General features: G+C 37.7%; 3 protein-coding genes across 3 annotated transcripts; 2 read left to right on the top strand and 1 right to left on the bottom strand.

The window, feature by feature from the left end:
- Positions 1-875: 875 nt before the first annotated feature.
- Positions 876-9,887, top strand: LOC131770390 (synaptic vesicle 2-related protein-like). The gene is made up of 15 exons (XM_066162650.1): positions 876-1,120; positions 1,763-1,857; positions 2,580-2,678; positions 3,268-3,339; positions 3,602-3,726; positions 4,233-4,296; positions 4,563-4,688; positions 5,283-5,417; positions 5,709-5,782; positions 6,156-6,232; positions 6,661-6,780; positions 7,593-7,704; positions 8,428-8,602; positions 9,366-9,479; positions 9,863-9,887. The coding sequence occupies exons 1-15, from the start codon at positions 1,039-1,041 to the stop codon at positions 9,869-9,871; spliced, it is 1,479 nt and encodes a 492-aa protein (XP_066018747.1). The 5' UTR covers positions 876-1,038; the 3' UTR covers positions 9,872-9,887.
- A 1,516-nt stretch (positions 9,888-11,403) lies between these two features.
- Positions 11,404-15,791, top strand: LOC136279135 (uncharacterized). The gene is made up of 5 exons (XM_066162622.1): positions 11,404-11,557; positions 13,447-13,497; positions 14,251-14,397; positions 14,737-14,886; positions 15,651-15,791. Exons 1-5 carry the CDS (start codon positions 11,488-11,490, stop codon positions 15,674-15,676), a joined length of 444 nt encoding a protein of 147 aa, XP_066018719.1. The 5' UTR covers positions 11,404-11,487; the 3' UTR covers positions 15,677-15,791.
- A 1,537-nt stretch (positions 15,792-17,328) lies between these two features.
- LOC131770416 (uncharacterized) lies at positions 17,329-20,331 on the bottom strand. Its single transcript, XM_059086125.2, has 2 exons — positions 20,223-20,331; positions 17,329-18,517 (listed from the first exon to the last, which is right to left on the bottom strand). Exons 1-2 carry the CDS (start codon positions 20,227-20,229, stop codon positions 17,481-17,483), a joined length of 1,044 nt encoding a protein of 347 aa, XP_058942108.2. The 5' UTR covers positions 20,230-20,331; the 3' UTR covers positions 17,329-17,480.
- Between the last annotated feature and the right edge of the window lie 854 nt (positions 20,332-21,185).

Raw genomic sequence — 21,185 nt, 5'->3', positions numbered from 1 at the left:
AGGCCTATATCGCTTTTCACGATAAAAAAAATTATTACCCTTGAACTTTCAATACACTTTTTTATTGCTGTTGTTGATGTTGTTGTAGTGAACATAGTAGCTCCTAAAAAGATTTACCCATTAAACCCATAGAGAGAACAGCATCCAATTTCTCCCTAAAGTAATAATACTGAATCTGTCATAAGGATCACGAGAACGAAGGAATTGATCGAAAACTCAAGAAGTTCTGATGGATAACCGAATTCTCCTTATTAGTATCAAAGGAAATATACAAGGAATAGTATAGAGGAAATGGATACTGATGTTAGGGTGTAAAGGATTAAATTTGTAGTTTCTTCCTCACAATTCTCGTGCATCGTACAGGGATCAATTGATGAGAATCGAAAAACTATCGATACTGGTTCAGCTGGAGTGAAAGCATTCCGGCAATGCCCTGGCCATACCTTTTATACTGATGGAACATCAAATTTCCGTCCATCTGAACATCAACAGAAATTCTCATTTCACGTAATAAAGGTTAACCAAATGGCATAAATTCCCATTGCCAAGCTAAAAAATAAGATCAAATTTCAATATTTTATTAGAGCGGAAATGCTTTGTGAGCGTGGGAATGCCGCAACAAAAGCCTTATCGTTAATAAAATTTAAACTTTAGAATTGACACCCATAACATCCTTTTGATGGCTGATCGACATAAGTCTACCAAATGAGGAATCAGTGATCGATGTTATTTTGAACGAAAATTGTGATTATTGTTTTAAGCTGAGATGCAACCGTCAATTATGCATAGCTCTAAACAGACTGGTACCCGCTTTACGAAGTTGACTCGGCTTTGCCGGAAAAAGATCATCTTAGAATCGTAAAACCTGGGCTTGAGATCTGATTACTACCAATAACAAAAACTGAAAAACAAGACTTCCTTCATTGCAGTTTTAAAAGCTATTCTACTCCCGACGATTCTCAGTGGTTGAACTCCTGATGTAGGTTGGACAGGTTGTGGACTGAGTTGTGAAAATCAAATTATATCGCCGTTGTTTTCATGGAAACTGAGGAAGATAAATCAGCCCTCACAGCCAAAGACGGCGATCCAGATGTGGATTTATCCAAAGATTCTAAACAAGGTGAGTGTTTACGTGATTTACGTTGCATCGCTTAAACACCAGAACACGTACTCGGCGGTATTCATCTTGATTTAACGCGTTCCTCGCGAGTCTTCACGAATAAGACGCGGGGCGGCGTGATTGAATAATTACCCACCCGTGCCAAGGGAAAAGTCTGTGAATCAATTAGCTCAAGGTCAACTTATTTCCCTAATATCCATTATAGAGAGCAACTTTATCAGGTTACAAGATGTGGTATCCCGTGGGTCACAGGTTTTTCGAACTTATCACCTCCCAATGGATCCAAAAGGGTCTGCAGAAACCACCTCCTCTAGATCCGCCACTGTACTGGATGCATCCTTGAGGACCGAGCTTCGAGGCCTCTTGTAGGATTATAATAGACGACATTCTCGATTCATGGTGTTCGAGCAAGCTCGACCTTACTGATTGATGGAATTATTGATTGATTGATTGATTGATTGATTGACTGATATTCATGCAAAACATTCTACACAGCATCTTCTCATTCAGAGTCATGAATATTGCCTCAACAATTTTATGAAAGATTGTTGTTTGTGAATTCTTCAATATTCTTTCTTTCTCTTTCTCTAACATTATTATTATAATTTTTCTTATTTTTTCTCTCGATATAACTTTTGTCAGGAGGTAAACTGACCTACACAGTGGAAGAGGCGATCGACAAGCTTGGCTATGGACCTTTTCAAGTAAAACTTATGTTTGTGATTGGATTGGCTTGGGTAAGAGTGAAAATACTGTTATAATACTTTTAAACTTTCCTGAATGCTTTTAACCTACCGACTTACTACTTATCGCGTTCCTCTCTCTGAGTCTTAATCGTGTCCATAGTGTTATTTTTAATATAGTTCCGAATTTCCTGTTGAACACCAAAAAGTAAGAAGAGGGTCTCAATGGGATGATAACTTTTACGGCTCAGAAACGGTCAAAATTTTGGCTATTTTACGGCTAACGGTTAAGGTTTTTCTCCTTTTGATCACAGTTGATAGTTTCGGTGGTTGTCAGCCATCTTAAACAAACAAAACTAATGATATCTTCTTTAGTTGCGTTTAAGCGCATAGTCTTAACCCTTTAACTCTCAGAAGGGATTAACTTGGAACTTAACCCTATGATAACCATCCGTTCTCCAACCAGCAAGTAAGGAGAATACTCAAACTTATCAGATAGAAGTTGTTATCTTGATCTGACACTAAATTCTCGAAATTCAGTTGCAAGAAAATGCAAAGCAGCTCTAGGAGAGAATTGACAATCAGATCTTTGGAGTTAAATAGTTAACAGTTATTTATCCTGGTAGACGTCTTTGTTAATAGCAGACATAAAGGTATCCATTAATTCTTTCAGTGAAATAACAGAAATGGAAAGGGAACCACCAGGTTCGAAATGGCAAATGCTAAATGATGTAACTGTTCAAAGTAAATATCGAAACACTGTTTTTTATTTTTAGATGGCGGACTCTATGGAAGTGACAATCCTGGCGATTGTATGTCCCGCTATAAGATGTGACTGGAATTTAGCTACTTGGCAAGAAGCTACCATTACTACGGTATAATTTTAGTTTAAAAAGCTAGGGCCGGTTATTTTCACGAGGTTTAACCCAGACCGCGGTTCTGCGCGAGCAGTAGCCTTACGAATTCTCTATAAGAGGGTTGTTTTCATCAAATAAATTTCCTTCCACTGCCCTCTTGACACTGTCCTCAAAAATACATGTTCAGGAAAAAGATTCAGGTAAATTCAAGGTAGTTTAGAACGCGATTTTGTTAACCAACGGCTGAACTTTATCTAGATAACAGGCCCTGAGAATTTCCCACCTTACAACAGCCAAAATGACTATTTTTTTTTGCTGGGCAGTGTGAGTTCGCATCAAAGCTTATTTTCTAACAATGTAACATGTCTAGAAAACACTTTACATCTGTTTAAGAAAACTATTGAATCCACATGAAACTTTTGTCGCAAGGCAAATCTTGTCAAGGACTGATATGCAGACGAAAGGACTACAAAATCAAACTTCTCTAGACCACAGATCGAAAAAGTACAACGGTTATTGCAATGTAATTTAAACCACTGAACACTACATACATGTGTGAATGTGCAATTTCTCATATTTTGATTTTTTCTCCCATATTCTGACCCAGGCCGTTTTCTCTGGAATGACAGTAAGCACATGTATATGGGGCTATGTTTCGGATAACTTTGGACGAAAGAAGGTAACGTCCCTCTCAAAGTTGGTATGAATCATTGGACTTATAAGGTATACCTTGAGCCGGACTCTGGACGGGTCAGCGGGAGATTTACAACGGACCAGTAATTAATCCCAAGAGGCAGTGGTAATGCGGGGGGGGGGGGGGGGGGGGGGGGGAAGTGGGAATAGAACTACGGCTAGTTGCTGGAATTTGAACCCCGTAGAGACGGGAAAATACGGTTCCCTTTTATGTTTCCTCATTTTTTGTTTGTCTACGTTCCGCATAGGAAGTCCTGGCTTGTACCATCGTCGTTTTTGCTGGTGGACTCCTGAGTACGTTTGCGTCGAACTACTTTTGGATCATGGCTTTCAGTACCGTAGTTGGACTGGGTATGGGGGGCGTGGCACAATGGTAAGACATGACAGCTGCCTCTGCCCCAAAAGTTGTAGCTAAGACATCAGTCCACATAAATGCTTGCTCCCTGTTCACCCCCTTCGTTGACGAAATCTCCGCCTTGGAGCACAGTTTAGTGATTAGAAAAGCGCGGCCTTATCGTGAGAATAATGTTTTCCTTTACCTTTCAGTCACACACTTATTGTGCCGATAAACAATCTCACGTCTGATATGATAGGGGCATCGTTTTTATTGACTACGCGTGAGGACTTATTTCAAATGAACCTAAAGTGAGAATAACCGACAGTACCAAAACGTGGTCCCTATCAGGGTTTCTGATAGACATGAGATTTGACTAAAATAAGGTTTCTCGCCAGCAATTGAGCAAATTTACAAGCACTTAGCTAAGGTTTCTTTTAACGACAATCTGAATTTTAAAGAGGAGGCGTAAAAATATGAAAAGGCCCTCCATCCGTTCAATAAAGTTACGTAAACATATGTTTCCCATTTTCTCTCTTATGCAGTATGAATCTTTGGGCAGAGTTTCTTCCAAGCAAGCGAAGAGGAGTTCTGCTAAACGCCTTATCGGTAAATAATTTCAGTTGCTTCACATTATTCTAGCTTTTAGGGGCATGATGTTGATGTTTAAGGGTGATGGCTCACGTAAGCTTAGAATAAATGACCCGCTATATTTTGAGAGACAGTAGAGTACACACCAATAACAATGACTCACCCTCCTCCTCCTCACCCCCCCCCCCCCCCCTTCTGCCGCACACACACCGTCGTCAATCCTTCCAGTTGAAGAGGACCATCGTTTTTCGTTTCGCTCCTTTCATTTTCTTTTCTCTTCGCAGTTGTCCTGGTCCCTTGGATCTTGTTTGGAAATTCTCGTCGCGCTTGTAGTGATGCCCACGCTAGGCTGGAGATGGCTCTTTTTTATCTCATGTCTACCTTTGCTTCTTTTCATATGCTGTAGCACGGTGAGAAAAACTCAGTTTTAAAACGAGCGTCATGTAGCAAACATCGACCGACCTACGTATACTATGTGGTTAGTTTTGACACTAGAAGGACCACTTGTATGCCTATGAGAATTTTTCCCGCTCTTAGTGTATAAAAGTCTTAACAAATGCCTCTACTCTTCAACTAAACGCTTGGTTCAATTAAAGAAAAAATACACTCAGGAACTTTTAATAAGGATGCAGAGTTTATTTCAACCAATCCATAACGAATCGATTCTTCCATGGCCTTGGAATCACTTTAAAAACGAAGTCGGGAGATTAAAGATTAAAGAGAAACTGTTCTTAAGGCCATTTGTAGTTGTAGAACTTCATTAAAAGATAAAATAAAAGTTAGAGAAAGCCCAATACAATATTTCTTTAAGGGAAGATATCAGGTAAAATGCAAAAAAAGGTATCTGAGAACCTGTGCTCTGATTGGTTAGTATGGTGGCCAGTCATGTGATACCACGTTCACTTCTTCGATTTACAGCGACAAAAATAATGGAGCACCTAAGCACACCATCAAAATTCTTCCCTAAACACTTGACAACTATTTTACTTTATTTTCTGCTGCAGCTCGTCCCAGAATCTCCTCGATTCTATATGGCTGCAGGCAAGCCAGAAAAAGCTTTGTGCATTTTGCAAAAGATTGCTAAAGAAAATAATAAGGAGTTGCCTCCGGGAGAACTAATCGCCACAGAACAACACGAGGTACTTATTTGAGTCTTAAAAAGCCTTTCCTAAACTTGACAAAATTTCAAAAAACTTATGATTAGAATTTGTTCTTTTCTTGCCTTTTTGATCAGTATGCATCAGGAGATCGCTTTTGCAGTACTTTTGTTTTCAGTTGCGCTCGCAAACAAATGTGACACATACACCTTTTGAAGAAAGTGTTTTCTTAGAAACCTAAAACACTCTATTTCCAAGCAGTCATGTATAGGTGATTAAGTGAGAAAGAATCTGACGTACGCATTTTTTTGAGGTTCTTTGTTTTCGTTGCAGGTGGCACGAGGAAGGATAATAGATCTATTTTCTCCTGCATTTCGAAGATCTACTATTTTGTTGTGGATTATCTGGTGAGACTAATTCACTTTACACCATATCCAGCCTTATTTTTAGGAAGAGGAACTTTAATACAGCACCCACTCAAAGGATTGAGAAAGAATTCTTTAATCCAATTTCCAGTTTCTACAAAGTTCTGTTCAATCCGTTTTTGTGAAGAAAGAGGTAACCAGACTCAGTTCTCCTTATTAAAAAGAAAAGTTTATGATGGTTCACCTTTTTTCAAGTTTTGTTTTTTAAGGATCGCTTTCATATTCATTTCAGTTCTGATTTTCATACATTCACAGTCATTTATTCATCACTTCACGGGTTTATTTGGAACCAACATAATGACCAACTCCGAGTTGGCTTGTTAGCTTAGTTGGTAAAGCTTCTTTTCTCTTCCAGGTTTAGTAGTCATTTTGTAATATACGGAATAGCACTTATAACTACAGAAATGTTCTCAAGGGTGGACCCTTGCAGAGGTGACTATGTTTTCATAACTCATCGCTTCTTCATTTAAACTTCTATCACAAAATTTTGGGTAGTTTTAAAAGAGAAACTCGTCAAGAAGAATCTCTAACATAGGTTATTATTAACTCGTTTAAGTTTGCAGTCCTTGACTATCGCGTTGTATAAGTGATATAAACAGCGCATTAAAAGCATGTGAAAGCAAATGAAATGTCGTGGAATGTGAGTGTTGAGATGTCGTTCTCGATATAATATCTTACCGAAGAAATTCAAATTAGGTAATTCCACAACCAAACTTTTTTAACGAATAACAAACATACATTTTTACACGAAATAACCTTGTGGCAAATTTGAGAGTAAAATGGGCTTAGTGGGCTCAGAGCCACCCCAAATTTTTCCCCTCATTATGTCAGTTGATATTTAAAAACCTATATATTGGCAGGTATCAATTCGGAGGGGGTCCACGCTGCAAAAGAAGGTTCTTCTGATACTTCACACTGCAAACAATTAGATTATGAAGACTACGCCAATTACTTCATTGTAATGTCTGGTGATCTCCTAGGTAAGTAGTGCACACTGCAAACGATGACCCACCCTCACCCCCTCCCCCCAGTAACAACCTGCAAAAATCTAGGGACAGAGAGTGGATTGGGATAAATCAATTCTTTCCAAGTTGAACACTATTTACCAATGGACGGAAACAGGAGCCCATCATTAGGAGCCTCTATCTCCCATACTAAGCCTTAGAGTCAACCCTTTCCCAAGAAGATCTATCCATAGAAAGGCTCTCAGGTGATGTCTGGAGTTCTAAGACCCAATCAAAACAGAGCTATGACAATCCTATTGTTTTACGTCAAACATCCACTCACATGTATTGAGCAGCGAATCAGTTTTTGCGATTCGCGGTTCACTCAGCGGAAATAAACTTTCCGCTGGATTGACTCAAGGAATCCGTGGAGATAGAGGCTCTCGTTGACGGGCTCCTGACGGAAACAAAAGTTTGTTTCCCAAGAATCCGAACTTTAATTATTTATTATTACTGATTATTGTCCTTTTTGAATGCATTTACATTGAAAAAAACAACGGTTCCCTACGCCACACGACCTTCTTTGGCTTTTATCTATAAGATCAGATCGAGATTCATCTTCAAGAGAAACACACTTCCATTCCAGAGACTATTAAAAGAATATAATGGGTTAAACAAATCCCAAGGCCAGGACAGGAAGTTTCTGTCAAAGTTGTCTCTCTTTCCATTCTTAAAGATTAGAACATCGCATCTCCTTTAAAATCTAAGCCAATCGAAGAAGTTTTTTTTCTTTTTATAGCCATGAATCACTTCTAAATATCGCGATTTTTCTTATCTGCATTTTACAGGATTAGTGTTTATATTTTTCATGGTGGACAAAATAGGTAGAAAAATGGTTCAATTCGTGGCTTTCTTGGGGAGTGCAATTTTTCTAGCAGCCTTGTTCATTTGCACAAGAAGGTTAGTGATGGGGCCAGTTGTCACATGTTCCTATAATGAATAAAATATATGATATTTTTGACCATGTGGATGAGATGTGGCCAAAGACGAGCTGATCCTCTCAGCAAAACTACAATAGAAGAAATTTCAGAAAAAGCAGTTAAAAAAAAAATCAAGCTTCGACGGGATTCGAACTTGCTTCCCAACTGCCTTTTAGTCGCCTCTACCAACTTAGTTACGAAGCAATACGTTTGGATAAAGAGTCATTAACACTTGGCGGAGTCCTGGGCACAAGCTAATGTGAGGGATGACCATCACCCAGAATAAAAAACTGCACAGTTCCTGAGTTTTGAATTTTGAATTAAGCAATGGAGGACTTGTTCCAAATTTATGGAGCCTCAACTAAACAAGAGGTGTTTGGGGGGATTTTTTCGAAAGTTAAGCAGTCTCAAACTCTTCCAGCAGCCTGAGTCTTTGGGTTATGCCATGGAAACGCAGAAAAAAATTCCTCTCTGCTTTTAGAGAATATTTCTTACAAATGCGCACGAATCTTAAGCGCCGAACGGCCCCACATATGCTCATCCTCATACAACTATCGATCAATGAGGACGGGCCAAAGGTCTCAATTACTTCTTCAACCGAGATTCAAATGAAACTGCGGAAAATTTAATGAAAAACAATTTGCCTGTCCTCACACACTAGCAGAGGAAGAAAAAAAATTGATGTCGTTTTTTTCATTGGCAGTCGTTCATCGACAACACTATTTTTGTACGCCTCCCGAATGTTCATCAGCATTGCTGACATGTGCGGCTATGTATACACACCGGAGGTGTATCCCACGAGTATGCGCGGTATCGGATTGGGCGCATGCTCAGGTGCGGCGAGGATCGGCTGTATGATAACTCCATTTGTTGCCATGGTGAGTAAAGTGACGTAAAAGAGAAATCAATACTCAGGAAATAAAAAAGTAAAATATTCATGAAACACTTGAAGGTGCAGTTTTTTGCAACCTGTCGAGACAATGTTTTCGAAGAGTTTTAGGTTTGGCTTAGCTCCTTAGTTCAGGCGGCATCTATCAAAGGGTATAACACATTTGTTGTCCAATAAAACATTTTAAAAAAACACCTCTGGTTTCTCGAGAATGTGTAGAGTAAGGGAAAGCATTTTCTGCATTTGCTTATGATTCATATGGTAGTCGTTAAAAATTTTCTGAAATTTCTGAAATAAGAGATTCTGTACTCAAAGGCTTAAACTAAATATTCATCGTGTTAGTTAAAGTAAGACAAATTAATGTTTTTTTTGTTAAAAAAAAATGTCTGGGCCAACAAGACGCGAAGCTTCGTCTCGGCGAAGAAAATATTCAAACACCTCTCTGAACCTACTGAAAAATTTTGTCCATATTTTTCAAAAGTATTTTAAAATTTTTCTACAGTCTAAATGTAACTTGTGTCTGTTGTGTTTGAGAGTTCTGCAGTCTGCAGCGATAGAGAGCCATACCCTTAACGAAAGGATTTTTGAGCGCGACACTCAATTAGTTTTTTAAATAAATTAGAAATATTTATTATGAGTCTTTGGGACTAGCTGAGTACTATTTTTCGAGGACACGTGATGTCTTTTATGGCATTTCTTCCATCATGGTATTTAACAGTAAGCGCCTGTTTGCTCTTTTTCATTGTCTACAGGTTCTAATGCCACACTCCATTCTACTATCACTCAGTTTCTACAGCGGTTTTTCTGTTCTGGGCGTAGTCACTGTGCTTCTTCTACCAATCGAGACCAAGGGACGGGCTTTACAGGTGAGAAAGACAAGATAGACATATCTTTTTTGGCGACGAAAGCTCTCTTTAACGGTAACAAGCCTAATTTCTACTCATTATTATTGATAAGATGTCTCTCCCAGTTGGTTTGTAAGTCGATATAATTTTCATTTTTTGAAGGAAACTTCCTTTAATCATAGTGTTCTATAGTTGATTGTTACAGCACTATACGATTTTCTTCCGGAGTCCCCCGGAAGCTTTATAAGTCTCAACTGGCACTTAAAAAACCCAGCCAAGATCTGAATAAGATTCCCTTCACTATCGCCTAAAGCCCTGTAAAATACCAAGTTTTTACAGAGCTTTATACGCTCATGTTATCAGGATATACACGGCTTAATGTGCTATCTTTGAATTTATTGCAGGATTCTTGACAAGAATATATTTGGCTAATGTGGCGAGAAAAGGAAGTGACAACTTAGCTTAACATTAGGTGTCAATAGGCGTCCTTTTTTAATGTCAACAATGCAGCGCAAGATTCAGTTTGCAACCGTGGCACTTATTCAACAAATCATGAGACAATAACATCTGCTATGAATGAAAGACATTACAGCGTGATACGCTGGTAGCTTTTTTGCTGTTTCTTCTTAATTGAAAAGAAAAGAAAAGTGTACGCTATTTGTACATACGATAGAAACAGAGCTGTGTTGATATCTAGTTCGATAAAGTACAAAGTCGCTCTTTTATCTCATGTTTTGTTGACCAACCATGCATCTCATTGTAATATGGTATTTCAAGGTGAAAAAGGTAAAATCTGTATTTTCTCATCAAAATTCCAAATTTTTTTGCACGCTGTAAAGTTGGCTGATATCAAGCTAGTACTTTGCTTTTTTTTCCCTTTCAAGTAATTGGATCTAAATTTCGTTAACTATTACAAATTAAACTTTTATAATTGATTTGGTATAAAGGTTTTCTACTTTTTACAGGGTAAATACCTTCTTTTAAGACTGGAGAGGCTATACGAGGGCCTCATGACTTTTACGGCTAACAGTTAAAAACTTTGGCCGATTTACGGCTAACGGTCATCTGAATATCACAACCGATTAAAATTGATCCGAAATGCACAAAAATATCGCACACCGGTCAATAAAGGGCAGATGATTTTTAAAAAATTAATTTTGAAAATATGAATTTGCCTTTGCGCAAGACTCGCCTTAGTTTTTTGCAAAAAATCGTTTAAAAAGATGATGATTTCGAGCTGTGGTTGGTGTCTTCAGTACGCCACGCTCCCCCCTTCCCTCTTCCCTTCCTAATTGTGCTGTATGGCCCCAACTTCACTGTCGATAGTAAATTTAATTACGAAAAGACAGTTTAATAAATTCTTTGCTCAACTCGTGAAATCAAGGCAGTGTGATTGAGTTAATTTCAGAGTTTTTTTTTTTTTGCATTCTTTTCAGATTAAGATAGTAAGATTAATTATTGCACGTTGTGTATAAAGGAAAACATTTTACTTTTCAAGAAGGTTATGTTTCATTAGCCCTAAGGTCTCCTCAGACCAAGATACCAAATGCGTTAGATATTTGATCCAACTTAATTGACAAACTGGCTATTAGGGTTTTAAGTAAGCTTACATCAATTACGTAAACGGAAACTCATTAAACATGAAATTCAACCTTGCTATGATCTAAAATAATTTTTTCCTCTTAATATTTTGATTAAACTGCCTTCGCAACTCGGTTCAGATTTTTCGTATCATGCAGATTAAAACGTGCTTGATATCTATGTTCTGAGAATGCAAATTTAACAACGAAGAAATTGAACCAGGAATTCTGTCAAAGTACGTTCATAGACTAATTCAAGAGCGCAAAAAGCCGGTCTATTTCCTAGTAAAATATTTACAGTCTCAATATCAACTATCAATTTCATCAATGCTGTTTTCCCACGCTGAAAAGCGCTTATAAAAGATTTGCTCAGAGTATCTCGCACAAAACCACTTCAGAAGTTTTTAGTCGCTGTAGTTTGGGGGTGCGAGCTGAGAAGATTCGAAAAGATGAAAAATTTGGTCCTTGTTTTCCTGGTGCCTTTGATATCCTGTCGAGCGCTCCTTTTTGGCAGAGACGGTAAGACTTTTTTTACAATATCTCGCGAGCTATAATATATCAAATTCTCTGTGGGCCATGTTTTGAAATTCATGTGTCTCTCGATACAACAATTCCAGCCCATTTCTTGTCGTTCCACATCTTTCTCTCTTTCTTTCCAAATCAATTTATTTCATGTTCGAAAATACCAAGTGTATTATATGTTTCTCAGCTTTATCCCAGTCACCCGTTTTTCCAATGTAAAAGTTCAAAAATCTCGTTTCTACGTCTTACTCTCCTTTCCACTCCTTTTCATCTCCTGTACTTTATTTTCTTTGTTGCTACTTACAGATTTTGCACTGAAATACATACACCTTATTCGATGGTTGAATGTATGACACGGGCGGATATTTTGCGAATTGCGTGGTATCATTCTATATTATTATGTTATTATCATTAAGTCATGACCAAAAAAATATGTAGTACATAAAAATTTTGTTTTTTAAAAAGCAAAAGTTAATAAAAAATGAGAGAAAAGTAATCACATTCTGGACCATTCAGCGCGGCCATTTTGTTGCTCTGCTTTCCGCCCATATTTTGCCCTGTTCTACAGTGTAATACCGTAGAATATTTTGCGCGTCCCTTATGTGGTAAAATGAAGCAATTGCGGAACGATAAGTCACGATGTTTTAAGTTTTCATCGTTAATTAGAACTACCTTTGAATAAAATGAATCCTTGAAAAAATCATTTACTAAGTTAGACGAACACGACAAAGGAAAGGAGAGGCCCAAAAAGGAGCAAAAACAGTCCAGAATGTACAAGAAGAACAAACTTTGCGAATGATAAGCTTGAAATATTTAGGCCAAATTACTTAAGATGCCTAAATTGTGACCTTTGTCTTTTCATCTTTCCTGCTGTTGAATCGTTTACTCCTTTAATAAAAACGATTTGTGATTAGTTTTTTAAAAAGCCAATCGCCAAATGCTTTCATATGAATATCTCTGAAGGCTTTCACAAGCTCCTAATTTCATGAATCTTTGTTGTTGTTGTTGTTGTTTTTTTTTTTTTTCATTTGCGCAATTTTTAATTGAGTGTCGAGATTAGTTTGGAATTGCTTAAGGTTTTGCTTTACTTCGCTCCGTGATTGGTCCAGAAAAACTCGCGTCACTCTCTCAACCAATCATATGCAAAACTAAGACGAAGAATCACTATTAGTTTTAGATCACGTGGGCTCTTCAAGGTATATTCCTCTCCTCTGATTAGCGATTGTAATTACTTTGGCTCTGGTATTACGACACTCAGTCAAAATGCGCTCTATCCAAAGTGCATCTCGGCCACGAGCTTTTTCCATCCCTTCCCGTATTGTGTTGTGTTTCGCAGGGTGTTTAAATACCGTATTTCCTCGAAAAAGTGTGCGGGTGCTTATTTAAAATTTCGGCTAAATGAAGGGCGCTTACAGGGAGGAGGGCGCTTATAAAGAAATTATTAACCTGTTCTGATTCCTTTGCATTCGAATCTTTTTTGAAAGTTATAAATAAAGTGGCAGTAGAAACATATTTTCATTGTATCCCTGACTATTTAAGAAAGTGGGGGAGTAAGGGGGGAGGGGGAACCTACCCGAGGGGGCACTTGTTTGATATTATGGCCGAGCAGGTGAGCGATTGTTCATGGGAGGGCGCTTATTAAATCGAAGACGCTTACTCAAGGAAATACGGTAAGTGGGAACCTTGATTTCTCTTGGAAGATTTCTTTCTTTCCAAACCTCGTGCAAAATGTTTGTTTCTTGCTTGGTATTCGTTTGTTTGTCTGATCCATAGAAAAGACCAGTCGAACTAATCTCTACAACTTTGGCCAAACACATGTTTTAAGAAAAAGAAAACTATTTCAGGTGGTCACATGTCTAAGAATGCTTTTCTTTTTTGCCTTTCAGAACCAGTTGCAAAAGTTGAGCCAACAGAAGAAATCGAACCTGTCCCTGAGGGTAAGTGATAAAAAATTCATCATTCATTGTAGCAGTCATCTTTCGAATTCTAGTTAGCCGGCTATTCATACATTTATTCATTTGTTATTTATTTTATCCTTTCTTTCATTCTCTCATTAAACCATTCATTCATTCATATTTTATTCATTCTTTTTTCTTTCTTTCTTTCTTTCATTCCCTGATTTATTCATTCATTTCTTCATTAACCCATTCATTTGTTCTTCAAGTAATTCACTCAATCATTGATTTGTAATTCACTCTCATTTTGTTATTCATTTATTTACAAATTCATATGCTCATTAATTCATTTATTCATTTATTCCCTTATTTTTTTCATTAATTTACTAATTCATTCACCCATTCATTTATTTATTCCCTCGTGTTTTCATTCAGTTATTCAGTCACTCAGTCACTAAGTCCCTAACTTCCTTCAGTCTCTCAGTCAATAGTTAATCATTTAGTCATTCCTTTATCCTTTCATTGCCTCCGTCCTTAATTTTTTCATTAATTTGCTAATTCATTCACCCATTCATTCATTCATTCCCCCATGTTTTCATTCAGTTATTCCGTCACTCAGTCACTAAGTCCCTAACTTCCTTCAGTCTCTCAGTCAATAGTTAATCATTCAGTCATTCCTTTATCTTTTCATTGCCTCCGTCCTTCTTTCATTCATTCGTCACTTTTTTACCCTTCCTTGTGCATGTACTTGATTGCGGGTCATTCACATCACAACAACATTCAATTTTTACTTAGGGATTACGTTCAGCCCTGTTGGATGTTTTAGAGACAAATTTCACCCGCGTGCTATGCCTGAACTGCTGAAGAACTTCCGTGGGACTATTGATTGGTCAGACTTGTCGAAGACAGTACAGAAATGTGCGGATGAAGCTATGAACAAGCGTGAGTGGGAATTGTTTATACTGTCACCGGCGCAAAGAGCGCAAAAAAGGCAATTTTAAAACTCGACTCGGTTTACTTTTTCAACTAAGTAAGTCCTCTGAATCTCTGAAACCATACATTTATTTTTGGCAACTACATCTCCGGGCAACACCATAGACTTTGACACCATTACCTCATGTCGAAGGAAAACGCGTTTGCTCAGGTCCCATGACTGATCTCAATTTTGCATCTGCTTGGGTGGCGCGAGTTGTCTAATCCTATCACAAAACCGAACCAATCCAAAGTATTCCTGCGTTACCTTCGACACTCAATCAAATAAAATGCTCTTCATTTCAACAGGCCAACAGTTTTTTGGAATCCAGTATTATGGAGAATGCTGGGGAGGAGAGGAAGCAGACCTATCTTATGACCAGTATGGATCCAATCCCGCTGGTTGCTATAACAACATGGTCGGTAAAGCTTGGCACAACTTCGTCTACAAGTTTAACAGTGAGTATAAGGATATTTTGGGCCCTTATTCTGGTCAAGAGAATGATTTAATACCGTTATTCTTTCCTTAAGAATGTTTTGGGGCCCTGTTATGAATATTTGGGGCCATTATCCTTGATATGATGTGAGGCCTTCGTTATTGTCTTAAATATGATTTGGGGCCCTGTTCTGAATATTTGAGACCTTATTCTAGCCCTATGAATGATTACGAAAAGTTTAGCTCGGTATCTTTAGTAGCAGAAATATATATCGCCGGCGCCGTTAGACCATTGAAATACTTAAAAGGGGTAAGTTTCAAAAGAAACTGTGGTGTTGTGTCAGTGGGAGAGTATAACCGGTAATTTAGTGTTATTAACTGAGTTGATAATGTAAACTAGCCATCGTAAAGAGTTTCAAAGCTGAATTTTCGAGCGTTAGACCTTCGTCTTAGTGAATGAAATACCTTGTTTTGTTAACTTTTGTATTCAGCCATTGGAAGGCGACCTTAAGATTTGAATGACTATCCTTGGGCCATCCAAATAGCTTACAAGGGGGGAAACTCTGATGAAGCTGTAGAGGTCAATAGAATATGTAAGCGTCCAATCACGATAAAATTGTTTTGAGAAACAGACATCGATTGGTTTATTGGTCCTAGTTCTATGAGCTTAAAGACAGCGGGTTGAATAAATCAGTGAATCATAATCCCAGTGTTAGGTTTCTTTAACATTTGAGGGAGATTTTGTCAAAATTTATCTGACTTTAATTCTCTCTTTTTCATTTTGCAGTACCTGGAGGAGATTCGGAAGAATAAAAGGAAAATCTCGGCACTATAGCCAAAACTTATTATTCAGTCGTAGAGTATTCTAATGTAACTCGACTGATTTCTCATTACTAAGTGAGTGTTAAAGAATAAACATGTGAAAAAGCTTTAAAAAGCATGATATTTCTTTCGGTGTGGTTTTTTTTTCCTTTTTTTCTATTCAACTGAATTATAAATTTAAAAATTTTAGGCAATGAGTGGTATGAAATGACATAGGTTTTTTCATATTTAGTCTCAACAAGGTCTGAAGCTATATTCGTCTCTGTCTTTGTAACTTTTCAAGCTAAAAATTGCCCCGAGGTTTTTTGTCTATTTTAACTCCCACATTGTTTTGAGGAAGAGGATGGAATCACTAAGTCAGATTTCCAAAATGGACAAAACACCCAATAATACGATTGTTTGAAGAGCAAACAGTCTATATATAATTAATAATAAATAATTTGTCCCTCAGGGTGAAATCGGCTGTCTATAATTATAACACATTCAATCACTAGTTTCGCTAAACAGAAAAAAATACAAAAAAAACCGAGCTTAAAATAAGAGGCGGGTGTAATTAAAATTCGTTATGATTAAAGTTCTTTCTATTTGCCTAGATATTTTTCGCGAGTAAGAATAGATGCCCTATGTCAACCATCAAGGTCGATAGTATCCAAAACGAAACGCTTTTCGACTGAGTTTCATAAAATCAAAATCATAGTAAGCGCAATAGCCAGTCATAGGAAGGAATATATCAAGAGATCAAGAGGAGCTAATGAGAACTTGATCTAGCAACAAGCAAACTTTATAAAGCGGTCACCCACGAGAAATGGCGTGATGACCGCTTAATAAGGGTTCCACAGATTAGGGGTATTATAAACAACGATAAACAACGCCACTTTATGGCATAATCATAGCCATTATAAATTCCTCAAATATTATTGGTGCATTCGCAGCTTCATTTTTCATTAATCATTTTGTACAGTTGTAATCGGATAGTTGGCTGTAATTGGACACCTTGTAATCGGACAGTTGAAGCAACCAATCACACTAAGTCCACTTAGAAGTGATCAAAATAACCATAGCAACAACCACTTATCCAAAGAAAAACTGGAGAATTTTCCAAAATGGGGAAATTTTTAACTAAACACATTGTCTCCAATGAGAATATTTTTTCTAGGTGTATTTGTTTTTTCGGAAATTGAAATGGTTATGATTAAATGGAACTCTGACGACGGCGAAGCGGGAGTTCGATTTGTTAATTATTAACTCGTATGATTACAGACCGAATTGGACTCCACTCGGTCCTATAACCATTATTGATTGACCAGTGAATGTACTGAATCTCACTAAAAATACCACTTACTTTGATTTTGGGAAAGAGAGAGAAACATGGATTAAAAACTGCTTGAAAGATTATTCTTAGTTAAATTTGACTGGGTAAGCTTTCAGTGACCGTTTAATGCTGATGGAAGACAATTAGTACAGGCCGTTGTGACTTAGTAAAGGGTGACCGCGACCGTTTGATAGAGGCGACCGCTTAGTAGAGGTGAAAATTACAGTGAATAAGGGGAAAAAACTCAGGACTTTGACAACCGATCGCTTAATACGGGGTGACCGCTTGATATGGTGTCGCTTAATACAGGTACGACTGAATGTTTCTCATGTCCTTTATTAAAGCATCCAACCGGCTAATCCTTCCTTTACACCGTATGAATTCTATATCGCTGTTTAACTGTTCCACTACAAAAAGGATATTAAAGATCTGATGACAGAAGAGGGGCATTTTTCCACATTCTCCGCAATAATGTCCATAATCCTATTCTCCACGAGCTCGAAATCGGAACCTTTCTCTTTCTTCTCGCCTGACACCATGAGGACCAATTTCTTGACGCTGTTTGCGCTCCTCCATTTCCCTCTCGTGTAATTTTCCGCCATTACTAAGGGCCCGTTCTCGCTGTCTTTCTCTGAACTCCTCACGTTCACGTTCCTTGTGTCCATGGTCATCGAAACGCTCTCGCTCCCTCTCGGCTTCTCGTTCGCGCATGTGCTTTGGAGGATGTTTGGATCGCTTGTCATGACCAAAGCGTTCCTCAGATTCAGGAATTTCCCATTCTGTAGCCATGTCCTCTTTTCCTCTTTTCCTTTTCAAGGCTGATTCTTCCTCGTTTTCTTCGAGTTCCTCCCTCGATCTCTCATCCTCAGCCAATTCCCGCTTATCTTCACGTTCCTCAGCCACAGTTTCCTCCAACTCTTCTGCTTCTAACTCCCGTTTAGAGTTCTCCTCGAGTTCTTCATCAAGTTCTCTTTCTGACATTTCTTCTTCTTCCTCAGGGGATTCATGCTCCATTTCCTCATCAGGCAAATCTCTCGCCGGTTTCTCTTCAAGGTCTCTCTTCAAATTCCGATAAAACATTTCCAACCCATCTTCCTCTTTCAGTTCCCGTGCACCTTTTTCTTTTGGTATTTCTTCTATTTCTTCAGGAAGTTCCCTTTCCAGAAGCTCCTCATTACTGAGCTCTTCCCCTTCTTCGTTTTCTTCCCTTGCAGTCTTTTCCAACGCAAGCTCCCTTTTCAGCCTCTTTAAAAAGTTCTTCAAACTCTCCTCGTCACGGAAGTGTTCAAATTCTTCCCGTACCGTGTTTTCATTCTCTTTTTCTTCCTCGTTCTCCTCTTCTCTTTCTGGAAACTCTCTTTCTTTTAGTTCAAACTCCGGAGGAATTATCGGAGGAAGGTGTTCTTCTTTCTCTTCTTCCAAATCAGTGCCTCTAACGTGAATTTCATTCTCGACTGGAGCTGAAGAAACCAGTATCAGAACTGAACATAATAGATGTGTGGCTTGGATAAGCACCAGAACTAAAAGAAAGATGCAAACACAGAAAGAGGTGAGTCGATCATCGCGTAAGATATAAGTTTAATTTTGTGGTGACGATCACAAAAGAGGGTGAACAAAAGACGGTGATATCAAGCTGGGAGAGGGCGGCGAAAAGAATACGCAATCATAACACTGGCCATGAAATATTCATTCTTTTTTTCCAATTTATTTCTTTTCCACATTGCTGCTATCATATAGGGTTTAATAAAACACGAATCCGATGGAAATGAGAGACTCAGCAATCAGGGTCTAATGGTGACACGCAATAATTTTTTAATATGAAAATTAATATTGTTAATGTCATAATTACTGTCGTAATTTTTCTGTGTTTTGCTTCATTTTTTTCAGCCATTGGTGAGTTAAATCTATTTGACAGGCAAACATAAGTAGACCTGATTAATGAATACATTAAGTGTTCAGAGCAGCAGGAGTTAGATTTTTCTCATTTAAGTTGAGAAATTGAAGCTTTAGAAATCTGATGAATCCGTTGCCGTCACTGTTTCCGGCGTGTTAGTTGTCATGTGGCAAATTGGAGCAAAAATGATTGACGAAGAAAACCTCCAGTATGGTACAGTTTTATCAAAAGGGCACAGATACGCAAAACGTAAAAACGTGTCGACAAAGCAAAAGGTGGCTGGCATAAGTAACAAAATAATAAAAAAAAAGTTCTTGCTTATCCTCTGAGCAATTAGTTATGAACAATTAATTTCTCATACGTTATCGTGCGTGTTTTTGGTTCAGTTAATATTGTTTGTCTGCTTTTAATCTTAAAAAACCATTTAGAAAGTTTGTATATTGAGGACAACTCTTAATATGTGTAGGAATATCCCCTCTCTGATGATTTAAAACCTGACTTTAGACAGTCAAATTTCCCCAACCTCCGTGAGCTTTTACGAGCTTCTCTCCTCTATCGGCTTTGTTCGGAATTTTTTGTTTGCAGTCGACCAAACTAAGAGAAGAAGCAGGCTGTGTCTAGAACCTACGACAGCTCTGTCAGCCCCATGGGGAAACCTATTTTCAGACATAAAATTTTTGTTCACTCTCACTGGTAATACCTTTCCCAGCAAGAAATCGTCGGCAGAATTTATACTTAATAATATGTTGCTAAACAAATTTTAAAAATATCACGTTCAAATGTATCCGAAATTTTTTTTCTTTTTGTTTTTTTTTTTTTTCCTAACCCTTACCACAGAATCATGTCGAAACTGTAATCTTGACAAGACACACAAATAATATTCACGGCGAAAAGTATCGAGAACAAACTTTGAAACATCATGTTTTTTTTTTAATCTTTTTTTTTTTTTTAAGTGACGCGTTTTTTAGAGGAGGAATATACCTAGCAAGGAACAGTTTCTAAAAAAAAGCCAATCTACACTAAAACATGCAGTTTAAATCTGAGGTTGGCATCTATTAATCGAAGATAAAATTGATTGCTTTCGAATTTTTAAATTGAAGAAAATAAAGATATAAAACACGTTCGATAAGAACCGGAAAACAGCTAAAAGGCCAAAATTTGGCCGTTACTGTAATGTAACATCTGCCTTTTGAGTCAGTGAAAAGCCTTGAAAACAAATATCCGTTTGAGAATGAAGTTGCGTTTTCCTGAGGCCATCGTTTTAAATTTTGACTGGCGGAAATAAACTGTTTTTCTACATTTGAGGGAAAAACTCAAACATTTTTACATACCTTTCATCTTAACGTCGAAAGATTGATTTGAAAGAAGATTTCCCCACCGCGACAACTAAGACCAAGTGAAACTGTTCCCGACTGCCAGTGGTTTTCTAATTTTAAAACGGTATAAGGCGTGGGATGATACATCAACTACAAAAGGTGATTCTAGCGTAGTTATAAATGAAGCAAAACCAGCTGGTATCATTCCCATCAATTTACATTAGGTCCTTTGTTCGTTAAATTACGATTTTGGCGAAAAGAGCGGAGAAACACTTATGGGCCAAATAATTTGCAGTTAGTTATTAGTATGTGGTAGTTTGTTTGTCATGGGAACTCGAAAGATGCGCGTCAAAAATAAACTAGTTTTCCGTAAGACGTCCTAAAAATGAGTAAGAGAGAAAAAAAATTTTTTTTGGTACATATTCTTCTCAGTTTTATTATCCTGGATAGCTTTATCTGCATTTATTATTCATGACGGGAGGAACAAATTTTCAACAGCGGCAAAATCACACCCTGAGGGAGTATTTTTCAGATCAAAACTTCACGATTTTACAAGCAAGGAGAATGAAATGTTGCCATTTTTTTAGGTTTCATTAGTTCAATTACATGTAAAATCTCTTTGACTCTGATGGCAAATTTCCACTGAGACATCTGCAATCCATTTGAGAGCAAAATTACAGAAAAGATTCATTTGAGAGAAAGGACTATTCTAGGCATCGTTGTAAGTGCATATGAAATTAATTTATTGTAACATTACAAGTAACGTTGGTACTTAACAACTCCTTTTTCCCTATATTTAAATCACAACACCTCTTATAGTAATGACGACTAAAGCTAACCATAATAAATCACGTTCACGTTCATGTTCAGCCCGCGTATTAACGCAACGCAAACATTTATAACGCGTGCGCCTTCAACTTGTTTACCCAAAGGCGTAAACAATATCAAAGGTTTTGCACGCACATAATCGTGTAATAC

This window comes from Pocillopora verrucosa, chromosome 2, assembly GCF_036669915.1.
Source record: "Pocillopora verrucosa isolate sample1 chromosome 2, ASM3666991v2, whole genome shotgun sequence".
Lineage (NCBI taxonomy): Eukaryota > Metazoa > Cnidaria > Anthozoa > Scleractinia > Pocilloporidae > Pocillopora > Pocillopora verrucosa.
The sequence above is the reverse complement of the archived record's forward strand: the minus strand, read 5'-3'. Positions and strand labels throughout refer to the sequence as shown.